Source organism: Plecotus auritus, assembly GCF_963455305.1.
Source record: "Plecotus auritus genome assembly, chromosome: 9".
NCBI classification, from domain to species: Eukaryota; Metazoa; Chordata; class Mammalia; order Chiroptera; family Vespertilionidae; genus Plecotus; species Plecotus auritus.
The window spans coordinates 50,285,218-50,311,079 of NC_137783.1; the positions used below are offsets into that span (position 1 = coordinate 50,285,218).

General features: G+C 45.1%; 1 protein-coding gene across 10 annotated transcripts in view; it reads right to left on the reverse strand.

Annotated features, from left to right (window-relative positions):
• Nucleotides 1–25,862, reverse strand: part of KCNMA1 (potassium calcium-activated channel subfamily M alpha 1) — a 719,040-nt gene that overhangs the window by 79,045 nt on the left and 614,133 nt on the right. For 8 of the 10 annotated variants that reach the window (XM_080687587.1, XM_080687584.1, XM_080687583.1 and 5 more), the window contains one exon: nt 5,484–5,577. In XM_080687587.1, the coding sequence (XP_080543713.1) occupies nt 5,484–5,577 (94 nt within the window). Of the gene's footprint in view, nt 1–5,483; nt 5,578–9,945; nt 10,033–25,862 lie in introns of all 10 variants that reach the window. The other 2 variants (XM_080687585.1, XM_080687578.1) reach the window with 1 other exon arrangement.

Here is a 25,862-nt window from a genome sequence, read left to right on the forward strand (position 1 = left end):
GAGACATCTGGGGGGACTGACATGTCCTCAGTCCTAGAGGAGTGTGTACAAGATGCTCTGGGAGAGAGAAGACAGGATGACCACCTCTGCTGAGCGTGCCACATGCCCAGGTCCTGTGTCACATCCACCAAGTTTTGCATGATGAGACCACTATTTCTTTCTTCTCCAGCCCCACGGGGGGCTGACGATTTCCTATTTGTCTGTGCGTTAAGAGGTAAATTTACTTAACCCCGCTATCCCTGCATTCCTTCTTTATTCTGCTCCCAACTCTGGCTGGGCTCAGGCCACTCTGCCATCTTCTCTTACTAAACCCATCAAGCTGCCAGTCCTAACAGAGAGACCCCATGGAAGGTAAGAGTCAAAGAAGAGAGAATGGGACTTAGCAAGCAGATGAGTTTATTTCACTTAATGATCAGTAAATGCCCAAGAGGATGATCTGTTTCCCTCAAATCACAGTTCTCTTCCCATTCAGGAAACAAATGTCTAATATTTTCTCAGTCTCATGACATGAAGCTCCCTCACAGTATTCAATTTTTCTGTTTTTGGGGTCGTTCATAAGCCTTACTGGCCCAGCTGGGGACTATGACTTTGGCCAACCCATGGTGCATAAATCCTCATAGCCCAGGCTTCTCGATCTTTCTCAAAATTCCCTAGCTCCTGGGGAAATGAGAGTAATGTGAGCTGACGTCAGGGATGCTCATGTTATGTGGGTCCTTGGGAAGACCACATAGCCACTTCCAGTCCGCTGTTCTACAGCAGGCCCTGCGTGGTTTGGCGCCCCAAGGACCTTTACAGAGGCTGGGTGGGCTGGGCCTTCCCTTCACACCTTTGTATTCATGTACCACGTGTCTCTGTGGTCTCTTTGTGAGGCCACCAGTGATCCTCCCAAACACAAGTTAGGGCACTGCCTCCTCAAACACCTGCGAGGCTTCCCCAGCACCTACGATAGAAGTGAGTTCTCCAGGGTTCACTAAGCCACTTCCTGTGGCCTGAGCACTTTCCCTCTGCCCTCCATTGGGACCAATAGTGAAGGAGTTAAGAAAATGGACTTGGCCGAAACCGGTTTGGCTCAGTGGATAGAGCGTTGGCCTGCGGACTGAAGGGTCCCAGGTTCGATTCCGGTCAAAGGCATGTACCTTGGTTGCGGGCACATCCCCAGTAGGAAGTGTGCAGGAGGCAGCTGATCAATGTTTCTCTCTCATCGATGTTTCTAACTCTCTATCCCTCTCCCTTCCTCTCTGTAAAAAATCAATAAAATATAATTTAAAAAAGAAAAGAAAATGGACTTGGAAGTTAATAATATGGGTTCAACTCTTCCTCATTAGCTAAGATTTACTGGATTTTACTAGACCTTACAGCTGTGACTCGGCTTCTCCATCCATAAAGCGGGAGAAGAGTAATTCCTCCTCCTGGAGCTGTAGTTGGGATTCAGCAAGTTCACAGGCATGATGCTCTTGGAAGGATGCGTGGCCCCAGGTAAGCAATGCACAGGGTAGGTAATATTATCAATAGAGGGTTCTCCTCCTCATGCAGGACCTGGTTAAATGGAACCTTCTTTACACACACACAGGCTCAGAGGTGACGTCAGCTCTCTGTCCTCGGGGCCCATGCCGGTAGCTATCAAAACTGCTCCTCCTCTATTTTGCTGTATAGGCTTGTCTGTCTCCTACATGAAACTAGCGTTTTTAGATGGACACCGATAATCCATGTTCCTTTCCACCTCACAGATCTTCTGCACACCTGAATGCAGCAGGCTTTCACTGAGCACCAGCTGGATGGAAACGAATCTGAGAAAAGGCTAGAAGCAGTTGGCTGGAATGCACAGTCTGGGTGGGTTCCATCTGAGGACAGGGTGTGAGAGCACAGAGCTCTATCCGCCCACGCGAGAAGTATTCTCAGCAAAAGAAGCATCTGAGAAGCAACAACGGGGAAGAACTGCCTGTGGCTGTAACCTGGGCACGGGTGTCGGGAATCCTTGAAGCCGCTGCAGCTGTAGGCAAAATGGTGCCCAGCACCCCTTCTTTCTCCCTGGGGTTTTCATTGGCAGTTCAGTGGGGCTTGTGAGACCCCCAAATTAAGAACCCCTGACCTAGTTATTTAGAGACAAAGTTCTTGCCCTGAAGGCCTTACAATTGAGGAATCCCAGCTATCCTTACAAGGCACAGCCCACCAGCGAGGAGGCCTGAGAAGTGGTGGATGCTTGGCGTGTGCAGGAAAGCCAGGAGCAGCTCCTAAAATTCGTCCATGTTGAGAGACCAGCAAGGACGGAGAGTACCAGGGTCCTGGGAACCTCTATGGCCCTCTCCCCTGGGGGCTGTGAAGCCAAAGGTCGCCTGTGATGACGCCCCTGGCTGGAAGCACAGACATTGGCCATTTGGCTCAGTCTGACTGTGAGAGTTGTTTTCTGTCAGGATAACTCAAAAACATACTGTCTGATCCAGACACACAAACAAGGCTGTTCACCTAATGATTGCGCAGAGCAATAAGTGACCCTTAAAAATCAGGGTGAGCCTGATACCAGGACAAGGGAGATGGAGACCCATTAGTGCGGAGGCCCAGCCATGGTACAGCCAGCGGTGGTTTGCAGGGAGCCCTCCGTGGGAGCCTGTTTTATTTGCAGGAGTCACGGTGGTGAATTAAATCCCACTCTCGCCGTCTGGACTCTCCAGCTTCTCCTGGAGCTACTGCTGTCCTGGCCCGTCGGCCCCTGAAACCTGCCCACACGCACAGTGAGTGATTCTGCTCAGACGGCAAGCCCCAAACACATGTCTAAAAGCCCACTTCAGTACGTCCTTAGCTTCCTGAATGGGTTTTTCAGGATCATAAGGACCAGGACCTGGAAGTCCTGTCTTTTGTAAAGTAGAAAGGGAGAGTTTGGAGAGATTGGGGGGAGGGGGGAGAGAAGACGGACTGGCGAAGCCACAAGGTGCTGCATGAGCCCCTGTTTCTCTCGATCAACAGGAGGGATGTAGCGACCACTGGCCCTGGCAGCCTCATCACCAGGGCCAGATACCCCAACCCGAGCAAGCCCGTGGTCTCCATGCACACCGAGTGACGGGAAACGGAGCAGGGTTAGCACCTGTCCTTGCCCCGACAGCAGGGTCTGGAGAGCACCTGGCACTCAGCAAGTAATGGATGGGTGTCTGAGACTTTCTGACTGGTCATGGGACAGCCCGTTCCAGCTGAGCCGTGATTGGGACCCTAGTGGCGGTGGGGAACAGCACTGGGGTGACAGGAGCCCTGGCCATCGCAGCAGCCCACAGGCACCAACACCGGAAATGTGAGCTCTGCACCGTGGCAAGCCTCAGCTCACGCCTGACCACAGTGAGCAGCCCTGACGCAGCGTGGAACAGACAGCACTGGCCCAGGATGACTGCCTCCCTCGGCCCCTCGCCGAAAGGCAATGAAAGCAAGCCCCACTTTGAAAATCCTCCCCCATCATGCAAACTGACATAGGCATGCTTTTCAAAAACCCACAGCCAATCTGTTGATCATTACTTATTTACAAAGGCCTTCGGGCAGAAAGTCCTGTAAAAACCGTACTTGATCCGGTATACACTGGCTTTTTCTACTGGTGGAAAAAAAGTCCCCTCCAGGCTACCTCAAGCCATCACTTTCTATTGCACATAAAATGTAGCGTGGAACACTAAAGTATTTAATATATGTGGTATAATATATCTACAGGAAAGGCATTTGTGTAGAAGTATGTTACCCTGGATTTGGTAATTTCATGTTTTGCTGAAGGCTACGACTTAAAAAAGCTTCCACGCCGTACAGAGGACCTGTCATCTCAGCACCCAAGAGCCAGCAGAATAAAGAAGGACCCTTAAGCAGCAAAACTTTGACACAGCTTTGAAGCATATGAAAACAGTATAACTCCTCAGAATTATTATTACTCAAGATCAAAGAAATAAGCCGTCCTTTACATAGCAAACAGGGACAGGGAATTTGGCTCCAAAGGTTTCAGATTTTTCAGACACTTCTCTTTATTTATTTATTATTTGCTTCTCTAAATTTAGGCAAAAGAGAACGCCTGAGCTTTTCTCTACTTTAAATGGATAAAACTATTAGCATTAGGTAAGGCGATTACCTAAAGGTGGGGGACTAGGTAGGAAATGAATGCTAGCAGGACAGCTGGCTTCATAAGAATGAGAAGCTTGGCAGTTGGCGCATTTCATTCCTCCTCATAAACTGCAAACCAACATGTAAATCAGTGAGACCCCAGCAAGACTGAGCGGAGGGGAAGGCAGAGGACTAATGAGGAAACATCTCACAGGAAGAGATGGTGGCAATGGGAAGGACATGCGGCCGGTGAGTCCTCCATGGGACCTTGTGTCCTCAAGGGCATGGAGGAGACTGCCCATCTCTGTCCCAGAAAGGTGCTGGGGAAGGGCCAGGAAGATGTGAAGGTGGTGGATAAGGGGGGAAGGAGAGAAAAATCACCATCAATGTCCAATAACCAAAGGGAGAAGAGTGGTCAAGGCAAATGAAAAGAAGAAAGTAACTTAGCAATGGTGGGTGTCTCCATGACGTGAGCACTTAGGGAGAGCAGTGCCAGTATGAGACCACCCCTGCTGCTCTGAGAGGCGAGAGAGTGAGGGCATTGAGGGGAATAAGCACTGAGATTGGCAGATGAAGACAAAAAAAAAGGCAAGATAAAAGACAGAGGCCAAGAAGAGGAACAGGATGAAATTTGGTTTTACTTTCTATTTCCATAGTTAAAATAGGAAGAAGGGAAAGGAAAGGGAGGGGAGGGGAGGGGAGGGGAGGGAAGTGGAGTGGAGGGGAGGGGAGGGGAGAAAGAGAGAGAAGGAAAGAGACAGAGGGAGGGAAAGAGGAGAAAGAAGGAGAGAAGGAGAGAGAGAGAGAAAGCATACACTGTATTTCATAATTAATAATGCTTTTGGTCTGAGCTGAACAGGATTACTTTTGAACTTTGCTTTGGCAAGTCCACAGATTATTGGACTTTTTTATCAGTCAAAATCAATTAACAGAAATTTGATTTCAGGTGACAGGATGAAAGGGGGGTAATCTTCAGGTTCCTTTTTGATTGTGATGATACATCGCACATATGGCCCTCAGTACAGACAGCAGTCCTCGCAGGGCCCCCAGCAGAAAGACTAGCCGGAGGCGAGCTGGCCCACGCGTTCCCGGATTGGTTGCCACCGTCATTAGTGCCACTGCTGGTTAGGAGCGACACGTGGACAGGACATGGTGACAGCTCCGCCTTTAAAGCCTGTGTATTTTTCAAACAGCTTTTCCAACTGTTTTTCAAGACAGGATTTTTTCAGCTCTATCATTAACTGCTGACAAGCTGACGGAATAAATATTCCAGCTTTTGAGAAGCCATCTAAGACCCCATCCCTCCCTGACTCCGGCCTGCTGGGAAGGGCCGCGCTGGGCCTGGGCTGGTGGGGAGTGGGTGAGATAGGGAGGGGAGGAGCTAGAGGGGACCCCCCCAGGCCTGGGGCCCCTCTCCTTACCTCATCAGCTTGGGTGAGGAGCCGGGGGAGTTCCGCATGCCTCCATTCCGCTGCTTTTTTTTTGGTGACAGCGTCGAGGGCTGCTCATCTTCAACTGGAAATACAGGCAGCTCATGAGATTATGGACAGTGTGAGGGCAGACTGTGCAACACAGGCAAGATATCAAAGGACACACACTCACAACTCAGTCACGCACTAGGAATTGAGGGCTGCCTTTTGGACCCAGTGACAAAGACCCATGTGTTAGTCCGAGAAGCCAGCTTAGAGGAGGCGAAAGCCACCTCTTTACACTCCAGTGTTTGAACATGCACTTGAAACAGACTACAACAGTTTGTACGCACCCTGCCATAAAAAAGAAAGGAAGTCGTGATTTATCCGCATACAAAATATAGTGCTATAGATGGGGGCATGCAATCATTACTCTCAAGAGATCATTTTGGTTACTTTGCTTTGCTGGGTAATGGAATGGGTTTTCTCGTAACCAAAATCAGAAATCAAGTTGTTTGGAAATAGCAGCACCCTAGCTGCCAGCGACTCCTGCTTCTGCAAAGGCACCGACTTCCCTGGTCCCTGATCCCTGCGCCAGAGGAAGAGTCTGGAGAGAGGCTAGGATTGGAGGCCTTCGCAGCCAATGTCTCAGTCACTCAGGACTGGGGACATTGGCGCGTGCTGGCTCAGGAATCCTCAGCCCACTCAGCCCTTGTCCCTCCACCTCCCCCAAAGGGGGGCTGCACACATAGGAAACTTTCCTAATTTATCAGGACAGCTGGACGGGGCTGCAAGGTTGGAGAACCGGACAGGAGAACAGCACCCAAACGAAGGAGGAGGTTGCCATTGAATGATATCTCTGATGATGTGGTGAGGGGCAGGGAAGGAGGGCAGCACAGGGGGTTGGAAACCAAAGGCTGTTTCCCGAATGTCTATGCTACACAGAGCGCTAAGCAATGTAAAGCTTCGCTCACACACAGCACAGCACACTCCACTGCCTTTGCCCAAAGACACCCACTCACAAGCTTTGCAGAGGTATCAGCCTGCACCATGCTTCTTTTTAAGAGAGTTGCTTGATAAATTAGCAGATGCACACCCGGCCCGGCCCCCAAGGGCATCGGCGGGAAAATTCTAGTCCCCCTCCCCCACCCCCACAATTCAGGCTAAAGCTGTAATGGCAAGAAGGAAAAGTAGGATCCTCAGGTTTGCATAGTTGACTGCAACACAGAGGGGGAGGAAGCACCCCGAAACCCGGAGTACACAGCAGTTACCTTAAAGCTAAGAAGAGAAATATTAGCACGGAAGACATCGAAAGATGCTTGACATATGTTAATGGCATATAAGTCGTGGGTTGGAAAGAAACTGTCACCTTAGCTACTTGATCTTATCCAAAAAGACCCATCTCAGCACATGCATTACATGGCACTTCCCTGAAGACCCTGAGTACATTTAGTGTGTTATGTAGAACAAATGGTTCCATAAGGGATTACGATGATCCAACGACCTTCTGGACCTGCCTCAAGGTATCACACTTGGCATCCCGTCCCCATTCCACTGCCAGTCTAAGGTTGTCTAAATTATGGCTGACACAGGGTAAGGGAACAAGAACGTGGTTCAAATTGAGAGCTACTCCAGAAGAAACGAAGGCAAGGAAGCACCTGTAAATGCCCACAGAACCACTCGCTCTGCCTCCCGCCCCATCCCCCCAGAGGCCCATGCTCAGGCTGCGACCGTATCAGTCACTTAGGGCTCCAGGCTGGAACTATGTGCCTGGGAGGATATCGCATCTTATCAGAAATGAGTATCCACAGCAAATCACACCGAGACTAAACAGCACTTAAAAGATTAAAGGAAAGAAATACCAGCCACATAAATGGTATAGAAAAAAATCACTTAGGGTTGATATGCATCTCTCGGTGAGCAAACAGGCACTCTGAGCTTGACCTGAATTCATCTTGCTTTCACAGGATAGGGCCAGGCATCCCAGGCAATAATGGGGCAGAAAGGCAAGGAGACTGAGATTGAGAGAGAGAGAGAGAGAGAGAGAGAGAGAGAGTGCGCGCGCACGTGCGCACGCATTTTTGCACTTTCCTCAGAAAGTCTTACACGGACTCCACTGGTAATACAAGGGTGACCAGTGGACCACTTACGGGGGACCTAGATTAGTAGAGTAGCATGCCAGACTAAATAACGTGTGTGCGTGGCAGTCGGACTCATGGGGATGAAAGTTATTTTCTTCTCTATCACATGAGCCTTTCAATGGTTCGAATGAAATATCCAAAAGGCTCTTGGACCTAGTCCACTATGGCTAACTTGACTCAAAGTCGCCAGAGGTTGCCATGGTTTTGTCCATATTAGTTATGACCTGAACAGAAGTCACACTCAGGCATTTCTGTTGGATTCTTTTGCTTAATGTTTGTCTTCCCAGTTGCACTGGGCCCACAATAAATAGCCCTCTTTGGTTAAGAGCCCATTCTCCTTGCACCTTGTCGCTGTCTGTTTACCTACAGTGACGTTCAGATGGAAGGAAGACTTGCAAGTTGATACCTGTTAGCCAGCTCCAGGGAGACATCCCGTTCTGCTGCTAAAGTTATGCCTCCTTCTATGCAAGGAAACTATTTATTTTCATTGCAAGTCAGAAAGATCATCCATCATATTCAGACTGCATTTAAAGTGGAATTTGTTCTCTTCAATAAAACCCATGTTCAAAGGTTTCCTCCTGCGCTCACGGCCTGGAAATGCAGATCCGCTCCCTGAAGAGACGGGGAAAGGTCCCCAGCTTAAACATGAACTCTGTGCAACGGAGACTATTACCGATGGCTTAGAACCCACAAGAGCAGCAGTTATCCCTTCTTTCTCGTAAGTAGGGTATAAACCATATTTAATTATTATCCTTGACTGCTGATTTCTGCATATTTAAAGAAAGCAAATCTAGGAAAACTTTCAGGTAAGCTATAAAATAAAATTTTCATTTCATGGCTTCTGTGACTACATGAGAGGAATAAAAATTGAATTAAAAGGGAGACTGAAATTTACATACTTTCAGGAAAGGCACATGGATTGACCTCATGCTCACACACATTCACAGGTTCCTGGTTAGCCTGCTTTTTGGCTAATTACGGTACACCTTGGTCTCCGGCTCTCCCTGCTTCAAGCTGTGGAAGCCTCATGAAGATATGATCTGTTAGAGGAACCTGAGTTACCAGCTCCTTTAAAACACAAACAAGCTGAGGAATCCAAGGTGGAATTTTTATAGGGGCTGAACTCCCTCCAGTCTCCGCGTCCTCATAAAATCCGAGGGTTCGTTTGTGCACATCCCTAAGTATAACACTTAATGTGCTGCCGTAACTTCCCAGCACCCGCCCGTCTAACAGGCCCTGCATCCAACAGTTTTACAGTCGGGAAGACTCCGTGCTAGAAAAATGTCAGGCAAGTCTAATGAGGCCAGGATCCCTCGGTTGGCGCTAGACTTTAATTTAAAGTTACAACGATGTTTTAACATGTTTGCTTATACTTGACTAAAGAGGATTCATTATTTCGGTGACATAACCTCCAGACAACGTTCTGGGAATTGATTGAGGACGTGGTGGTAATTCCAACAGCCTTAATGCAGAGTCGAACATCTGTAACAACATTTTGCTCGACTTTTCATTGTCATTCTGTTTTCAAGCAAAAAGCAAGACAATATTTTCCAGAAACACTGGCCAGGACTCTGGGCTTAGTTCAAAATGATCATATATTTTACTGGATTAAAAAAAAAGAAATCCCTTTCTTTATTGGCCTAGCCAGCTTGCAAACAGTGTGTCAAGGTTCACCGATGCCTTTGTGGGCCCTTTGAGTCAAATGGGCAATGAGTTCAACTTTCAGCTTTCCCAAATAATCTGGGGCCCCGATATGTGATGAACCCGTTGCTCAGCTCCAGCCTAGGGCACATTTCTTCTTCCCTGTTTCCTCATCAGGGTTTAGGGGGATGATGCCCTCTGAGACTTAAAGGTGAGTTTGTTGGCTGGAGTTAAGAAATAGTTCAAAGCAAATAAACTCAGAAATGTAATAAAAGGCAAACGACCCATAAACATGAGTTGACTGGCTATCTCCACATTACATTATTAGTCACCACATCTGGAGAAACCCACATCTGCACACACTTAGCAGGTCATTAGTAATGTCATATTCACACTGGAATCACTCAGAGTAAAGGCATGCAAAGTGGCTTGAACGTAAAAGGCATCTAGCTAACAGGGCTCCCGACTGAAATCTTGAGCGAGCTGCGAGTTGGGGAGGGGGTAGTTTTAATTATTATTTATTGTTCTTTATGGTTTTTCTCTTTGGTATTTTGCTGCCCAGAATGCTCAATGCATGCTGAAATCCACGGTACTGCATCTTTCTTCTTCAACTGAGCTCAGCATGCTATGGGGAAGCATGAGGGGTGCAGGGTAGTTGCTACACATTGGGGTGGGTTCCAGGACTCCTTCACCTGGCTTGGTCACAAGCTGAGAATTGTGAGTTGCGTTCTTGCACTCAAATGGGTCTTTGGGGTAGCGCGATCTAGGTTCCACCTTGACTGCCAAACAATAACGAGAAAAGAAAACGGAAATTAATCCTTCATGCAGTTCTTCATTGGAAAAGTTGAAAACCAGCTTTAACATGAACTAGAATGATAGCTTTGAATTAAAATGGAAGTTTCTTCCTCACAGCTACATTGAGAATTTTCTTTACTTTTACCCCGATGACTTCTGGAAATTCTTTTTGCTGTGTTATTGTCATCGGTGTCAGAAGGGATAATGTATCAGAAGATAATTTTATTTGTGCAATAATTTCACAGTGCATGGAGTTCCCCCCTGCCTTCCACATACACAGACTTGGAAAACTTAGTTCAGCAGAGAGATGCAACCCCTCTCTCCCAAAGCCTGCTAAAACGCACCCCCTGACCAATCATTACATTCTGAGTCATCAGCCACAAGGTTAGACTATGGTTTTCATCTCAAACCACTGTCTTGGCCAGCCCCTTGGTTGCAATATCACTGGCTAACTTGCATTAAATGCCAGGGGTTTGCCAGTCCTAAGAAAAGGGGGGGAGTGTCCTTTATCCTTGTGTCATGAGGGACATCAGTGAAGAGTGGGTGTGTGTTTTCAGTCTTTCAGGATGTGAATGAGGGTACAGAGAGGGCAAAACTGCTGGCCTACAGATTGAACAGTGTGCTTCTTGATTTCTGTGGGTTTATCAGACTTTGTCCTCAAGAAAAATCCTACCAGTCATAGTACTACAGTCAATATGTAATTCACAATAGACATAACTTCCAGGCTGACCTGTCCTCCCTCTAATACAGAGGCCTAAGACTTTCACAGGGAGTCTGGGTGGGCTACTTAACCTTAAGGTCTTACTGCGCAGCCACGTTAGAGTGATCTTTGCACTGGAGCTCAGGACTGCACCTGCTTTACGGGGAGACATTTCCTGCCTCACAATCACAGACCCCCAGAACCCTGGCTGCCTGGCACACATACCAGACTAGAGAGAGGGTGAGGGAAAACCTAGAGGGTGTAAGTTAAAGAAAAAACAACAACCTGCCATTATATACAATGAGGACAGAAAGCATCTGTAAGTAACCCACCTTCCCTGGAGTAGGCACAGGGAGCACCCGCCAGCCCACAGCGGGCTGAGGGACAGAGAGGGGAAGGGGCAGGGAAGGGGAAGGGGCAGGGAAAGGGAGGGGGCAAAGTAGGGGAGGCCTGTTGGAGCTTTTACATCTCTGGCTTTTGTGGAGCTAATACGAGAATGAGAAGGGAGGCTTTAAGGAACAATAGCTTATGTAGAAGTTAATCACAGGGTATATTTCTGGCTTTATTCACTGCCTAGGAAACCTGAATTGTGTAACTTTGAGTCCATCAACACAGAGTAATGAAAGAATTCAGCTCCCACATGGGAGAGAGAAAAACAGTATATAAGTGTGTTGACAGAATCTACATGAGTTGCACTGCAATATTCTCTACAGAAACATTGTGGGCCCAACGAATCTTCTAGAATCAAAAGGAAATGCCAGAATCACATTCCTCCATTCCATCGCAGACCATAAGCCTGTTCTATATGTATCTCGGTCAGAGTCCAACATTCATCAAAGTCCCTGTATCTAGAATCTCAGCCCATATATCTTCACTAAGAACTTGACCTGCTGTAATAACTTGCCCAATGCTCGGTTCTGCTCAGCATTTGGTAGAAAATTCCATCTGGTTGCCTGGCTTTTTTCTTTCTTTTTTCCTCGGAACAGACTGTCTCCATCAGCTCAAGGGCAAAGAAAAGGCTCACACAAAGATCACTCGGTACAGGCTTCTCAGAGATGAGATAGAGATGAATAAGCAAATATGCAACTAAAATGCACAATGCAAGAATTTTCCTTGAATTATGGCTATGGAGCTTGGAGCCTGGGAAGGTGGGAGATTAAAGATAACTGTTACTTTGAATTAAACTGGGAAAAATGTACAGGAGTCCAATAAAAACAGCCTCTTTTCAACTTTCCTTTCCTTCTCTGACTACTCCCAACACCAACAAGTTAGTAAAGATTTTGAGGCCAAAAGGCGTACCAGACTCCTTCATGCAGCCATGGCAGGGGCAGTGCGTGCTTGCGGGGGTTAGGGTTTCAGAACAGGGATGAAATGTGCCAAGTCCTTGGCACCAAAAGCTGCCTTCTTTCTTATAGTTCTCAATTCAGGGATTATTAAACTGTCATCTTGAACATGTTTTTGTATGGCTATGGGCTAAAAATGGTTTTTACATTCTTATTTATTTTTTTAAGATTTCTTTTAAGAGAGAGAGGAGGGGAGAGGGAGAGATAGAGTGAAACATCAATGTGAGAGCAAAACATTGATCAGCTGTGCCTCCTGCACACCCCTATTGGCAATCAAGTCTGCAACCCTAGCCTGTGCCCTGACAGAATTGAACCAGCAACCTTTCTATGCACAAGACAATATTCAACCAACTGAGCCACACCAGCCAAGGTAGTTTTTACATTTTCAAATGATTGGGGGACAAAATCTAAGACGAAAAATATTTAATAACACATTAAAATTATACAAAATTCAAATTTAGTGGCTATAAATAAAGTTTTATTGGGACATGGCCAGTCATTTGTTTACCTATTGTTTATATCTGTTTTCCCTTTACAATGAGAGAGTCAAGTGGTTGCAATAGAGACTGCATGGTCAAAGAGCCCAAGATATTTATTAGCTGGCCTTTGATAGAAAAGGTTTGCTGACACCCCATTTACCTTCTCACAATTTTCTAATTTCCTAAAAGGACATTTTTTTTCCAATCTTCCAGGATGACCAAACAATAAAGGACACACGCATGGAGCCACTCTAAGTGAACAAATTTGGTGATGTTGGGAGGGACAGAGATAGTTTGGTTACTGGAACGTCCCTACCACCCAACATACTATTAGTCCTGCAGGTGCCCTTGCATTTGGGGAAACCAGTCAGGTGAGTTTCCCCTTTTCTTTCCTTTTAAATATTTTTGTTGATTTTGAGAGAGAGAGGAGGGGAGAAGGAGAGAGAAAGAGAAACAGTGATATGGATGAGTGTGGTGAATATCAACCAGCTGCCTCCTGCCAGGGATTCAGCTGCAACCTGGTCATGTGCCCTGACTGGGAATCAAACCAGCAACCTTTCGGTGCAGGGGAGGATGCCAAACCAACTGAGCCACACCAGCCAGGGCTGGTTTCCCCCTTTCCAACTCAAGCTAAGTTACAGCCTTCCACCCTGCACTTTGAGAATCAGGCAAACCACATCTACCAGGAGCAGTTCCTTGAAGCTGTCAGTGTCGGCTGCAAGTCCACCCTGCATGAGCCCCGACAGGACAACAGATTAACCATTAGGCTAGATATGTTGAAAATATACAGCTTCAACCTTTCCCTGGCTCGCTCAGAGCAATGTATAGATGATTATTTCAAGCGTCAGCTGCCGCACAGATTTAAACCCCGGCACAATAACTCCTGGATTCATCTGCCCCTTGTCAAACTTGCACAGCATTCGTTGCAGGATACGCGGTGTGGCAGTTTCACTGTGAATCCAGAATGATCCAGACGGCTGCTGTCTCTTTGTTAACAGGAAGCCAAACTGATGAGTTTGTAATGCATTTCTTATCAAAGGTAGTTTCAGAAAGGGAAATGTGTCCCATCAGTTTGGCTGGATTTCACATAGACTAGATTATGGGCTTAATCAGAACATCTCTGTTATTTTTGTGAGGAAATAGATAATTCTGCATCCATTCCATTAAAATCACTTTATGCCAATGAATTATGTATTTATGAATTTATAATTATCCTTGATTTTTCCCCTCCTGCAGTATACTTAATAAAACCATCAGCTGGAGCCTACAAAGCAATAGGCTTAATAGACACAAGCATGCTAATATATTTTTTTCAGTGAATGCTGATCTTTCTGAGCTGTGTGTCTAAATTGATCATTGTGAAAAGAAGGGGTAGTAATTTTCAACTCACACATTTAACAAAGACAAAATGGACTGTGATGGAATTTATGGAGCCTGTAAAGGAACTTTTTCTGATATGGTTTATTATCAAGTAGATTCGGGCTTACTGTAGGGCAAATCAGGTCCCTCTGAAATGCACCCAGAGAAAATGCCTGTGCGTTCAGAGCACCATTCCTGGCACAGCAGAGGTGCCCATATGAGTGGTGGCAGCTGCCAGTCTTCTGTTGGGCTGACTGTTATACCTGCTACTGACGTGAAATTCAGTACTTAGATCCCAGCATTAAAAATGCTATTTATCCTCTCTTTATTTAAAATTCTGACTTTTTATTCATCATGGCGTTCCCCCCTCCCTTTTTAATTAAAAAAATATTGCATTAAACTATCATCTATCTTAATTACTGAGGTTTTTGCTGGCCCCTTACATGGGGTGTCCACGGTAAACGCCTCCCTCCAGCCCTGGCCCCGCCTGTCCATCACCCAGGGTGCTCTGCTGCTGGTCCTGCCATCCCGCCTGTCTTCACGCAGAAGGTCTCTTATTTTGTATCTGCCTGTGTGTCTATTCGCTTCCTTGTGCCGAACCAGGCAAGACAAAGACAAAACAAGCGTTATTCTTTTGATCGCTTCATGCTGTTTGCATGAGATTGGTAAGGAAGACCCTTGCCAGAAAGGCTGCCTTGGGGATTTACAAATTGTCAGACATCCAGAGGAGCGGAGGAAAGATCCTGCTGCCTTGGGCATCTGAGCTTTGCCACCTGCCCAGGGTGAGAAACAGAACGGAGAGCAGTGCAGGCCTCTCCTGCACCTTATTTCGCACCTCCCATCACACCCCTGGCGACCGCCATGCCGATTTACAGTCCTCATCTGTCCGTGGGGATAACAACAGATCCCCTTAGACCGCTTCAAGTAAACATAACGGGCAGAAAATGTCAATCACATGTTCATTCCCATTTTCACTTTGTTACTTGCATCTTTTTAGTTAATGCTTGCCCCAATGATTCACTATTGAGACCAGCCTAGAATCTAATTGTGTATATGTGAAATGGTTCTCTAAACCATCAGCTATTAGACAGGTAAGGGCCGTTATTGTTATTAATATCGTTATTACTATCGGCTCATTCATAAACACCATATTTTCCATTGAGCCAGTCATATCCAAAGCCCCCGAGAATTCTAATATGTATTCCAGATGGCTGCCCCGATACTTTCTCTGAAACGCAGATAAAGGTAAAATGCATGAGATTTTAGTGCAACCCAGGTACACCACATGGCCCGATGAAGAATGTTCTGCCAAAACACTTTAGAAATGCTGAATGCTTTTAACCTTGGGAGGTAAGACCAGTCCCAGATTGTGATTTTACACTAAACACAGTATTTAGTATATTTCTTAAGGGCATAGTCACCTTCTAAAGGCGTTCTTGAACTACAAAATCATGATCTGTATTCCACTATAATTTATCCTCAGATGCATCCCGTGCAACATTTTAAAATGCTCATCAGTCTATATGGCCTGGGCCGCTTTCTGCTCATCACAGAGAACAAGGTGTGGAATGCAGGAGCGGGGCTGGCAGGGATTCAGGGATGCTCTGGCCTCACCCTCTTTGGGCTACACTAAGATGACACTGACACCAGGGCCCAGGTCTGCTGACTTCCAATCCAGATCACTTGCTGTCAGAATTCTGCCCATGAGAATAGCATGAGGATACCAGCTTCCAGATTTGGGCCACCTGCCCTGGTCCCTCTGACCCTCATTAGAATTCTGATCTCAGATAAGTTACTCAACTCCACAATGTCACCAGATTTGTTATCCCCACGGACAGATGAGGACGCCAGGATCCAGAGAGGCTGTGGGGTGAAAGGAGTTGGCCAGAGGCCACACACTGACAGCCCAGGACTGTCCTGGTGTGCTCTGCCCGGCACTCCCAAGCTGGTTCACAGGATCTGTGCGTGGGACAACCTCTAAGTCTGAAGATGTCCATAAAATAGTGACTTCTAACTTCTGCTTTAAGATCTTGCATAAGACTGGACTTCCGTTTCAGGAACTGTCTCATGGGGTATGAGCTTACCAGCTGGTCAAATCCCCCAACATTGCTTACTGCATCCCAGCCATATGGTAGGCAACCCTCTTACACCTCTGGCCCTGGCTCCAGTGACACTCAATGACATAAAGATTTTAAGAGATGGGCGATCCCTCTACAAATGTCAACTCAGAATGAGCTGCAGGAAGGTAACAGCTAGGCACACAGACCCCGAAGTTAACACTGCAGGGTCCAAACCTGGCTATGTCGCAAATTACCAACTTCATTTTTGTCACCTATAAAATGGAAATAACCAGAGAACATTCTTCATAGGGCTATTGTGAAATGGATTGAAAACATGAGCAATGCTTGTGAGAGTTTCTGGCAAGCTCTTGGTAAACGTTACCTATCATGATTAACTGGGCTTTGCAAAATCAACGAAACTGGAGCTCTCTGCCAGTGGGCCCTCACCACAATGTGTCTGCTGCCTTCTGGCTTTGCACCCACTCTCTCACCACTGCTCCAAACAGCTGATCTCATGTCCAAGCACAGAACAGGGTGAGATTCGCCACCTCCACCCACCCCCCACACACTCGCTGCATCCTGTTCAACTGTCACCTTTGTCCCATATTTCATATGGCCCCAATGAACTGCTCAGGTCAAAATAATTAGGCTATGCCAAGTGTCATAAAAAGAAGAAAAGCCAGAAAATGTTTAAACAACCCTCAATTGGAGAAGGCTGGGACCATTCAGGGCAATAGCAAATGAAAATCAGATGGAAACGTGGAGAAACCCTACCATTCCCTCTAAATTACAGGAAATCCATGCTGCCTGCTTGTGATGGGCTCTTTCCCTTGAATTTCTGGTGGGAGGTCATGGAATTGGGGCAGGCACATGGGAAATGGGGGAGGGGCAGGGGAATGATGGGGTAAAGGGGCACCGACTCCTCCACTATTCCCTCCCACCAGGTCTTCCTTTCACCTACCTATTCTACTCACTCTTCAAGAAATAGGTTAGGCTTCCTCCTCCAGGTAGCCTTCCCAGATTATTATAACAAGACAGAATCCCTCCTTTCTTGGCACCTCATCTCACACCCCTCTGTTATCTATTTCTTTTGCATTAGACTATGTTTTCCATTTCATGTGTCCTACTTCCCAACTAGACTTAAAAGCTCCTCTCTGGTAGTTTACAAATCTCTGAATACCTCATAGTGCTGAGCCCCTGGTGATGTTCCTGATGAATATCTCTGAGTTGCTAGAGAGGCAGCACTGCAGGGGAGAATCACAGCCCTGTGTTGAGGAGCCTGGTCTAGTCCTGGCCTGGGTCAACTGTGAGGTCTGGCCGGACACCGCCCCTCCAGGACTGGCATTCTTTATGTATAAAGACTTTTGCAACTCTGATCTGTAATGGTTCTGGGCTTAATGCTCTATTCTGTTACCTGTCGGATATCACAGGAGCCAGCCAAGGACCAGAGGCCCCCTAGCTCTCCAGGTTCATATAATTATCTAGCACTTCCTACCAGACTCAACCCCAGAGAGCACTAAAGAGCAGGAAAGCAGGTGCCTGAATCCCACTCAGACCCATTTGACAGACATCTTGACGGTGGGAGCTGGGTAGTGCTTTTTCTTTTCCTATTTTCAAAAAATCTTTTAAAAGATACACAATAAGAGAGCACAAGTCTAGCTGTAGAAATGAGATAATATATATATCCTATATAATAAAAGAGTAATATGCAAATTGACTCTAATGTCAAAACGATCGGTAGCTATGACGCACACTGACCACCAGGAGTCAGATGCTCAACCTAGGAGCTGCTCCCTGGTGGTCACTGCACTCCCACAGTGGGAGCTCTGCTCAGCCACAAGCTGGCTGATGGCCGCGAGCGCAGTGGCAGGAGCCTCTCCCACCTCCTCTGCAGCGCTAAGGATGTCCAACTGTGGCTTAGGCTTGCTCCCCTGGGGAGCGGGCCTAAGCTGGCAGGTGGACATCCCCCAAGGGTTCCTGGACTGTGAGAGGGCACAGGCCGGGCTGAGGGACCACCCCCCGAGTACACCAATTTTTGTGGATCGGGCCTCTAATGTATGTATGTGTATGTATATATATATATATATATATATATATATATATATCCCTCCAAAATGTATACACACACTTTGAGTAATTATAAAGGCAGAGTTTATTAAAATACACTTCATTTTCAAAATTGAGCTATCAGCTGTTAAGGTGTGTATATATTTTGGGGACACCCTGTTTATATATATGTATATATAAAATAATTCACAAGTGATACAGAATAACAGTTTAAAAGGTGTTATAGGATAGTGTCAGGCAAAGGCTAAATGAATGAGGTCTGGAGTGGCCGGAGGAAAATTCTAACACTCGAAACAAGAGTGTGAGGGATAAAGATATCAGCCATGCCCACCTGTGTATCCCCAGAATCAAACACAGGGCCTGGCACACTGGTGGCACTCAAACCATGATGCTGAGTCAACTAGGGAAGGGGTGCTAGGTGGACGGAACAGCCTGAACTAAAGCAAGGAGATGGGGAGTACTAATCTAGGGAACTGTAAGGAATTCAATGTGGCTGGAACAGGAAGGTTTATTTAAGAGTATAGACAGGGGTATAAGGGACAGATAGTGTAAGGCTTTAAACTCCAAATGACAGAATTGGAAAATAATGGGTAATAATCTGAGTCCTCTGAAAGTTGTGTTGTTGTTTTTTCTTTTTCTATTTAAATACTCAAGTTCAAAGAGGGCAGTGGATGGTTTGCATCTTGGTAGACTCTATCTTCCCCACCCCCCAACTCTGCCTCCTTTCTTTTGGGCCACTTAAAAGTTATAAGGGTCTCAGATAAGACACACACACGTGTGTGAAACTAAAAACCAGGAGGCCCCTGGCAGTGGTCCAGTTCCACTGGAGGTCTCACTTTTATTCTGGAGAGTGTATTTGACAGGGAAATAAAGTTATTTAAGGCCTTGGAAAGGGGTCCTGTGAAATTCACAGGGCTGCTGCCTCAAAGCTCAGCCTGGTACATCCACGCTTGACTGTGGACAGTTATTTCCTATTTCAACACTCGAGTCCCCCTATAAAGGGAACTGGGAGGAAAGCCATCAGGATTTGACTTTTACAAGAAAAGTGATTGCAATCCATAGTTTGAAAAAAAAAGGAAAAAAAATTCAACAAAATTAGGGCTTTCAAATGAATTCACTGAGAAGGAAATGTTCCCCAATCCTCTACTCTTTGGTTTTACTGAATCAATAGCACTTCAGGATTTTCTCTGTCAAAAGCAAAAGAGTGAATAAAGTAAGGATGTCCATTATACCAGTATTATCTGGATCCTTGACCTGCACTGCAGTGTGTCTAAAAGAAGTTTAAAAATTCAAAAGAGAAAATTCCAATTAGAATATCAGAAAGAATGGTTTCAAATACTTAAGTTACAAAAAGTGTAAAATACTTGCATTCAAAGTTCTTTATGATCTGGTAGGTCATACTTAATAAAGAAAATAAATAAATGAGTCACCTGGGAAGTCTTTTAATTCTCCCCGTCCATCACCTCAATAAATCCACTGTCTCCCATACAGGCACACACTTACACCCAACACCCTGTATAAGAATAGTGTAGCTTTTATAAAAACAAGAGTTAGTAAAAAGGCAGAGTTGTGTCTTTAAAATATAAAAAAAAAATGAAAAAGAGGTGTGAAAAAGAGAACCACATTAATAGTATTTTTTTTCCTCATTGATGCCCAAATTGATGAGCTGATTATCTTTTGTGTAGACAATCTTATTAAAACAAAAAACTAAACAAAACAAAATAACCCTCTGATTCTGTTTGTCAGAAAGTTAGTTCTGGCCCAGGGAGCAAAGCAACATTCTTTGGTTAACATGGATTCTAAAGTAAATCTTGATGAAAGAGCATCACATTAAAATTATTTTTATATGGCACATTAATCCAGTGCATAACCCAACTTTATAAAAATGTCTCTCATCCTGTTGTAGAACGAAGCCTAAGGAATTAATTTGTATAAATAACTATTAGATAAATACGGGGACTTTCCTCATAGTAATCAGATGGTGGGGGTAATGCAATCTTAGGGGTGAGAATCTTATTTTGTGTACTTCCCTTTTAAAAACATAGTAACATTTAGCCCCACTGGAATGGCTCAATGGTTGAATGTCAACCTATGAACCAGGAGATCTTGGTTCGATTCCAGGTCAGGGTACATGCCTGGGTTGCGGGCTCCAACCCCAATAGGGGGTGTGCAGGAGGCAGTGGATCAATGATTCTCTGTCATCATTGATGTTTCTATCTCTCTCTCCCTCTCCCTTCCTCTCTGAAGTCAACAGATACACACACACACACACACACACACACACACACATATGTATACATATATATACATATATAGACATATATATGTATATATATATTTTTAAATAAAAACATAGTAACATTTATTTAACTAGGACTTGTACCAAATGAGTATTAAGGGAAGCAAGTTGGATTTAAAGAACCTTAGCAATTGAGACGTATTGTCTTAGTAGAGGTGTGTCTCTTCAAAATAGCAAGTAAACAAAAAAAACCCTCAGTTTTAGACGTTAATTTTAGAGAAATAAAGGGCAGAAAATCTGGAAAAGAAAAGCAGAAAGGGGGGCAATGGTAATAGTCCCTAGAATACAGCCAGGTGGAGGTTTTCATTTATAGAAAAGCAACGCCACCTGCTGGCGACCTGCATTTCAAGGCCTTCTGGTTTGTGGGTCATCATCTATCTTGCAATCTATGCATAAATATACAGCAGTATTTCTCAGCTGCTGTTATACATAAGAATTTTATTACCAGTCGGCAGATTTCTAATACACTGGTTGCAGTTTAATAATCCTCTATTACCTGAAGTATGGGTTATATAAAAACCTAGAATGTTAATTGTTGACAAACCAATTCTAATATGTAAAACACTGTAAGTCAACCAGTAAATATCCAAATAAATCAAAAGGGACCGCTCTTTTGCTGCTAACAATGTGTTATTAAATACCACAACTTGATCACTTACATAAAAATAATTTTCATACATTTCAATGGACTAAAAAAGTCAGGAAAATGCATTATAATTATACTGAGAGCTTTTCCTTCTTTACAATTTTGAGAAAAATATTTTTGCAAAGAATATTTTCCCTTTCTTTAAAAAAATGCACCTAAGCCAATGAATCATTTAGGAAATTTTCCCATATAACAAAACCTGAGTTATAAATAACTAAGATTACATCTATAAAATGTTGTATTTTTAAAATAGCAATAGAGAAGTGTTGGAGAATATAAGTCACTGAAACAGTGAGCAGAGAAACACTACCTGTCATTTGCAGAAAAAGATCACACAAACGAGATAGCAAAGGAACACAATAAAAGGAAGAAACAGGAATGTGATAGGTGACTCTGATTATATCTGCAAAGGAAACTGTGAAATAAATTAACACCCAGGCGCCCACGAAAGTCATATTATAGCTCCACTGCGAGGGATCGTTATGCAACACAGGAGGTTGGCGACTTTGTAAGAACAGAAATAAAGTGTAGGCTGTGAAGGCTGGTGGTGATAACTAATGACCACACTACTTACAACTCTGATTTGATCTCTAACAGAAAAAAATAAAAAAGTACTCTTCAGGATAGATGTATGCAATAGGGCTCATATTTTTCACTTGAAACAAATAAACCCCAAATGGGATCAAAGGGCCCCAGTAAATGAAAAATGACATTTACTATGTTGCCCTGATTTGATCGCAAGCAAAACTACATGCTGATACCATTCCGGAGCCAGGAGGAAAAGGAGGGGAAGGGTGAGCACCACTGCCCACTAAGCTGATGAGAAGCCCACTCTAATTTCAGAAAGTTATTGAGATTTAATCTCTAACAACAATAAAGATTGCTCATGCAGCAACCTAAAGGGTATCCCTCTCACACACACACACACACACACACACACACACACACACGTTCAATCTTGTTATTTCCTATGGAAACCCTTTACATTCAGCTCTCCCACGTGTCTACGTTGGGTGACGCATATGTATAAAGAGCACCAAATGCTGAGGCACCTCCTTTGAGCCCAATGTCTCTAGTAAGGACCACCAGGAACTAAACTACATGGGTCTCAAGTATAGAGCTTCTCATCTCCCACATCGACTGGTCACCACTTGCTGTAGAGAGCCAGTTGCCAGGAGTGGGCAGATGTGGAGGGTGTGGGGGAATCTGGTAAAACTTAGGGTTGCCAAGATTTGAGCTGGGGGCTTACCCTGCCTAGATCTAACTCTCAGAGTATCATCCCGTGCATTAGCAGAGCAAGAGAAGGTCCCTGAAGATGGCTGGGGCCTGGGGGATTACAGGCGCAAGCCCCGCCTCCAGAGCAGTTGGGAGGAATTCACATGGGTGAGGAATCACAAGTGGGTGAAAGAGCTGGTTTGAGTTGGAAGAGCACTGCAAACCTGAGAGGCAGCTGTGGCGAAACAACGGGCTAGCCGTGCCTTCCCAGCGTGCTCCTCTGCCCATCGGACTCAAATACCCAACGACATATGGAAGGGGAATACATTTGCATCCCAGACCCACTATAGTGTCCAAATCCTGTGCCTGTCAGCAGAAGCGGTGGAAGAAACGTGTCACCTTCTAAAGAAGTGGTGATCAATTCTAGATCAAGCTACTCAAAACTGCTCCCGCAGCCACAGGGAGCAGCTGTTCAGAAACACATGTTTCGTTCAAGATGGTAGAAGCAAACAAGAAGAAAGATCGCTGGACTCAAGACACACTTTCCCCCTAAAACACATGCCTAATGAACTGTGGAAACACATTCTCAACCCAGTGTCTAGTATTTGGCAAATGTCTGTTGAATTCCTACTGTGTGCCTTGGCCGCTAGGTGCAATACACTGAGAATCCAAATGCCATTGAGAGCCGTCTGTTGTTGACTTCTAAAAAGCTCCACATGGAAACCGCTCTGCACGGGGTTTACAGGAAGTGTTATAGGATTACAGGAAAGAGACCCATCAATTCTGATATGAGGTGGGCAGTAGGGCAGTAAAAGGCCTTCACAGAGATGACAACATCTGAGCTGTGTTTCAAGCAGGGGTCAGCAAGCTTTTTCTGCAAACATCAGGAAGTAACTCTTTGGGACTTTGTGAACCATATGCTTTCATTTGCAACTTCCCAGCTTGGCTGTTTTCACTTGAAAGCAGCTCTGGACAATATGCAAATGAGTGGCCATGACTGCTGTACAATAAAACTTTATTTAATAAAATGGGCAGTAGGCCAGGTTTGGTTTGCAGGCCACAGTTTGCTGACTCCTACTTTAAAAGATGGGTAGGCTCCCATCAGCCAGAGGAGGACAGGGACAGAATCCAGGCACAGGAAAATGTTATAGAAATATGTTAAATGACAAAAACAAGACATTTGAAGAGATTCATTAGATGAAGGATACTTACATGGAAAACAGAATTAGACACATAGGTTGAGGCCAAACTGTGGAGGGAAAGTCATGGCTGGAGGTTGTCCTACTGAAAACAAGGAGCCATCCAAAGTTGGTTTTTTTTTCCTCTTTAGAACAGGATGATAACATGATCCAATATGTGTTTTAAAATAATAAACATGGTGGAAGTTTGGTAACAAGGGAGAATAATTAATTGGAGGGCAGCAGTGCTAGCGCAGGTGAGAAGAAATGAGTGCCTGAACTTGGCAGTGCACTGAGAATGTGAATAGGTGTGAAAGGTCATCCAGAGGACTCTGCCCTCAGTAGGGAGGAAGAGAGAGCAGGAGAGAAGAATCCTTATCAATACTCTCTCAGCCCATCTCTAGACTGTTCTCACATCAAGTCTAGGGGCCCACTCTTGGCCCCACTCGTAGATCGAATCTCGCTAATGAGAAAATCAACAAGAAGCAGCGCCCAACTCTTCATAAAGCAATTTAGGACAGGTGATGATGGGAAGTCCCAAACACCAACCAGACCTCAAGGATGGGTTGAGATCAAGACCACCATCAAAAATTTTTAATAGAATTTTTAAAAATGTCATCTCTCGCCAACATCTGTTCCCCTCTTGCTTGCTCTCCAAGCTTCCTGCCCTCTTCCAAGAACTCAGGAAACTCACTGAGTATCTGTCTCCATGTCCCTTTTAGAGGTGGAAAAGTTGTAGGGGCAGTTTCAGTAAGAAGTAGAATGATGAGACCCTAAGTCACAGTTGCAACCACTCTCTGAGACAGGTCCTGTTATTATCTCCATTTTACACATGGGGAAACTAAGAAATAGAGGACTTCTCAAACTTGCCCAAAGCACTACGGTAAGAAGGCAAGATGTCTATTCTGGGTTTGCTTAGATCAGTTGTCGGCAAACTCATTAGTCAACAGAGTGGCAAACCATGCGGCTCATGAGCATCAGTTTGCCGACCACTGGCCTAGATAATGTGAGAAGATGTCAGTGCCGTGAGAAGTGTAAAGATTAGTGCATGATGAAGACATTACTCATATAGCACTGGGCATTCACTGAGCATCATTTGGTGAACATACCAAAGCGTACTAGGCATGATTTCCAAAGCCCCCAAACATACACAAACCCCACCCCTTTTCTGGCTTTCCTTGTTCTGAGGTTTCCTACCATTTCAGGATTTAATTCCCTATTTATATCAGAGAAAAGACAGGAATGTCTGCCTAACGGACACCCATCTTAGCAGAAGAAATCTGTGAAGCGGCCCTTCCAACACTAGCCCTTTGCACATTTCAATCCACATCCTAGGACTTCCAGGCCACTTGACCTGACACCCGCCCTCGCAGTCTGCATTCCTGGCAAGTTGCATCCTGCCATTGTCACTGTGCACCTCTCCTCTCTGCAGGTCATTGTACCTCCTTTTTCAGTAACACCTGTTCAGGGCTTTGGCTTTGAAGCATCCCTGCTGGATGTGTTCTCTCAGTTGGATGTGTTACAAGCCATATGTGAAAATTTACTCATCTGCACTGAAGAAAAGGCCAGATCAAGCTTGGCAAAATACAGAGAGCAATTCAAACCCACTCATAAACAAGAGAACGCTTGGTGCAGCCTGAGGTCTCTGCAAGCAATTGAGAAAGCTCCTTGCCCCTTCCTCTCAAGCAGAATAAACAGAATAATGGCTCTTCATAGCAATGAGACACTGAGCCTTTGGACACCTCCAGCAGGGAGGAATTGTGGCACGGGTACTGTTGGATCTGATCTGCGTACCTCAGGTGAGAGTCAATGGGCCTAATAGTCATGAGTGGCCTTGATGTTTCTCCACATTTGGGCATGCAACGTGGCCACCTGCACGCGGTGACAGCTCTCAACAAATGGGCCCCTTTGCTCATATTGGCTTCACCTGATGCATTAATATTTCTGTGCCACCCTAACACAGGAAAATGATCAGGTTTATCAAAGTTAGTAAAACTGAATGGAAATGTCACTAGTCCTTGATTTTCTAGAACAAATGCTGTACATACACATGTACCCTTGTCTCTCTTCACCTGAAATGTTGGTGAATTTTTGCCTGTGACTTTTTTCTGTCTTTGTCTTCTTTTCTTTTTTCCCAGTATTTACTTTCACAAAGAATATGAATTGTACCCACTAGTTGATCATTTTCAAGATCCTTCAGTTATGTTCTTGATTTTCTTGCTACATTTCCCCCTAATCTTCTTTTATCCTACAATATATACATAGTAGAGATATAGGTGTATTGTAAGCCACTTAGAGAGTTTTAGGAAACGTTGCAGATCCGGGCCATCCTACTTCTGACATACCACTTTTCCTTTAACTGATGGTTGAGAATCCCTTCATTTACTCATCCTTTTGCTCATCAAATATTTATTGACCTGGAACCTTCAGGCCATTTCCTATTCAAGTACTCTTGCCAACATGTGAAG